This window comes from Malurus melanocephalus, unplaced genomic scaffold, assembly GCF_030028575.1.
Source record: "Malurus melanocephalus ecotype Western Australia unplaced genomic scaffold, MMel_1.1 scaffold_2474, whole genome shotgun sequence".
NCBI classification, from domain to species: Eukaryota; Metazoa; Chordata; class Aves; order Passeriformes; family Maluridae; genus Malurus; species Malurus melanocephalus.
In genome coordinates this window covers 6,930-10,574 of record NW_026625706.1, presented here as the reverse complement: position 1 = coordinate 10,574, position 3,645 = coordinate 6,930, and the positions used below count along the sequence as shown (strand labels likewise).

The 3,645-nt window shown below is 39.0% G+C and overlaps 1 protein-coding gene across 1 annotated transcript in view; it reads left to right on the top strand.

The window, feature by feature from the left end:
• Nucleotides 1-711: 711 nt before the first annotated feature.
• The window catches only part of LOC130587798 (protein Mdm4-like), a 9,859-nt gene continuing 6,925 nt past the window's right edge, over nt 712-3,645 (top strand). Inside the window, exons 1-2 of the mRNA XM_057388768.1 lie at nt 712-895; nt 1,761-1,813. Of these exons, the coding sequence (XP_057244751.1) occupies nt 765-895; nt 1,761-1,813 (184 nt within the window). The 5' untranslated portion in view covers nt 712-764. The remainder of the gene's footprint in view (nt 896-1,760; nt 1,814-3,645) is intronic.

The following is a 3,645-nucleotide window of genomic DNA, read 5'->3' as shown; positions in this document are numbered from 1 at the left end:
ATTCCAGGCATTATCCCTGCTTTTTTTTGGGAATTGGGATGAGATTATCTTTTATTTTTCTATATTTCAACCCTTTTCTGTATAACACTCTTTTAACTGGGACAATTCCATTTTTAACTGGGATAATGCTATTTTAAACTGGGATAGTTCTGGTTTTTACTGGTATAATTCTTCTTTTTAGTGGGATAATGCCATTTTAATGGGAAATGCCATTTTAACTGGGAAAATGCCACTTTTACTGGGATAATTCTGCTTTTTACTGGGATAATGCCATTTTTACTGGGATAATTCTGATTTTTACCGAGATAATGCTGTTTTTTCCTGGGATAATTGTGTTTTTTAGGGGGATAACGCCATTTTATCTGGGAAAATGCCATTTCAACTGGAATATGTCTGTTCTTTACTGGGAAAATCCCATTTTTACTGGGATAATGTCATTTTTATTGGGATAATTTTGATTTTTGCTGGGAAAATGCCATTTTAAACTGGGAAAATGCCGTTTTAACTGGAATAATTCTGTCTTTTACTGGGAAAATTCAATTTTTACTGGGACACTTCTCCCCCCCACCTTCCCCTCAATTCCCCTTCCCTCCAACATTAACAATGCCACTTCTCCTCCTTAAAAATCCCAAAAAAAAAAACCCCAAAATCAACCCTAACCCACCCCTACAACTCCGAGCAGATGAATCCTCTTGATCCTGGTGGATTTTTCAGGATTTGGGCGAATTTTGGGGTAATTCAGGTCTGTTTTATCCCCTCAGGTGATGCATTTTTTGGGTCAGTACATCATGGCAAGGCAGCTCTACGACAAGAGGGAGCAGCACCTCGTGCACTGCGGGGGAGACGCGCTGGGAGAGCTGCTGGGGCTGCAGAGTTTTTCTGTCAAGGATCCCAGGTACGGGGGGAAAATCATGGGAAAATAGTGGGAAAAGTTCTGGAAAAAATCCCGGAAAAATTGGGAGAAATAGTGGGAAAATCCCATAAAAATCCTGAGAAAAATCGTGGGAAAAATCCCCAAAAAAATCCCGTAAAAAAAAGAATTTTAAATAAAAAAGAGAGAAAAAAAATCCGAAAAAATCCCCCCCCAAAATCCTGAGAAAGATGAGAAAAAATCACCAAAAAAAATCCCCCAAAAAATAATGAAAAAGATCCTCAAAAAAAGAGAGAAATCCTCAAAAAAAATCACGAAAAGATTCCGGAAAAGATCTCAAAAAATGCCATGAAAAATGTCCCAAAGAATGTCCAAAAATAATCCCGAGAAAGATCATGAAAAAAATTCCAAAGATCCTGAAAAAAAATCACAAGAAAGGTCTCAAAAAAGATTCCCCAAAAAATAATTTAAAAAAAAAAGAGAGAGAGAAATCCTGAAAATAATCCTGGAAAATATCCCCAAAAATATCCCCCAAAAAATCTGAAAAAGATCCCGAAAAAATCCCAAAAAAGATTCCCCCACAAAAATTTTTAAAATAAGAAAAAAATCCCCCAAAAAATCCTGAAAATGTCCTGAAAAAAAAACCACCCCGTGATTTTGTGCTCTTTGGGGGTCTTTTAGGAACAAACCCCTTGTGATTTCCTGGCTTTTTGGGATTTTTTTATGACTGTAATTTTGTGATTTATGGGGTTCTTTTAGGAGCTGTGATTTCGTGGTTTCTGGGATCCATTTAGGAACAAACTCCCTGTGTTTTTTGGGGTTTCTGTGGTGAATAAAGGGGATTTTTCCCTGCTCATGAGGTGATTTGGGTTCTGTCCCCTCTCCCCAGCCCCGTGTACGAGATGCTGAAGCGGAACCTCACAGCAGCCTCTGTCCCCACAGGTAGGTTGGGCCCTAAAAGGACAAAAATCCTTTTTCGGGCCCTAAAAGGACAAAAATCCTTTTTCCTGGACCTGCTGGGTGCTGGAAATCGGGAGGAAAACTCTGCCTGGAGGAGGAACCGACTTCCCTTCGTGTGCCAGGGGCTCTTCGAGTGCTGGGGCTGCTGAGAAACCCCAAATTTGGGTCAAAAATAGGGTTAAAAAGTGTGAATTTATGACTGGGCATGGCTGAAATATCCCATTTTCAACGGTGCTGAAATCTTAAATTTTGGTGTGAAAATAGGGCTGAAAAGTGTGAATTTTAAAATGAGTGTGGCTGAAATATCCCATTTCCAAGAGTGCTAAACCCCAAAATTCTGGAGGAAAAATGGGGCTGAAAAGTGTGAATTTAAAATTCACCATGGCTGAAATATGTCATTTTCAACAGTGCTGAAATCCCAAATTTTACAGCAAAAATAGGGCTGAAAAGTGTGAATTTACGACTGGGCATGGCTGAAATATCCCATCCAAATCTTTCATGATTCCTCACTATTTTTCAGCTTCAGAGCTGCAATTTCTCGCTCTCATCTTGTTTTATCCTTTGATAACCTCGAAAAATTCTAAAARCCCCACATTTTGGAGCAAAATTGGATTTAATTCTTGGGGAAGGCTCAGGTACATGATTTTTCCCTTTGGGAAGAAGATCCCGAATTTCCATCCAAATCCTGAATTACCTTTCCTTCAATTAGATGCAGACCCCAAATTCCTCTTTTAGGATGTCAAGGCCATTTTCTAAAGGGTTTTTCCAAGGTCAGGTGTAGGAAAAAGAACAGTTTTTCCCTTTGGGAAGAATATCCTGAATTTCCATCCAGTGTCTGAATTTCCATTCCTTCAATGAGGCACAGATGAAAAATTCTTTAATCCATAAATTCTTCTTTTAGGATGTCAAGGGCATGTTCTGAAGGATTTTTCCAAGGTCAGGTGTAGGAAAAAGAACAATTTTTCCCTTTGGGAAGAAGATCCTGAATTTCTATCCAAATCCCGAATTTCCATTCCTCCAGTGATCTGCAGATCCCACAATTCTTAAATTCCTCTTTTAGGATGGCAGGACCATTCTCTAAAGGATTTTTTCAAGGTCAGGTATAGGAAAAAGAACATTTTTTCCATTTGGGAAGAAGATCCCGAATTTTCATCCAAATCCTGAATTTCTGAAGGATTTTTCCAAGGTCAGGTGTAGGAAAAAGAACCATTTTTCCCTTTGGGAAGAAGATCCCGAATTTCCATCCAAATCCTAAATTTCCATTCCTCCAACAAGGCTCAGATCCCATAATCCTTATACTCCTCTTTTAGGATGGCAGGACCATTCTCTAAAGGATTTTTTCAAGGTCAGGTGTAGGAAAAAGAACATTTTTTCCATTTGGGAAGAAGATCCCAAATTTCCATCCAAATCCTGAATTTCCATCCAGCTCCTTCCAGTGATGTGCAGACCCTGAAATCCTTAAATTTCTTCCTTGGGAAAACAGAACCAGGGATTTTTCCCAAGCTTCCCTTTGGGAAGAAGATCCTGAATTTCCATCCAAATCCTGAATTTCCATTCTTCCAATGAAGTGCTGACCCCAAATTCCTCTTTTAGGATAGCAAGACCATGTTCTAAAGAATTTTCCTAAGATGGGGTGTAGGAAAAAACCCCATTTTTTCCTTTGGGAAGAAGATCCTGAATTTCCATCCAAATCCTGAATTTCCATTCCTTTAATGAGGTGCAGACTGCAGTCCCCATAATCCTTAAATTCCTCTTTTAGGATGTCAAGACCATGTTCTGAAGGATTTTTCAAGGTCAGGTATAGGAAAAAGAAC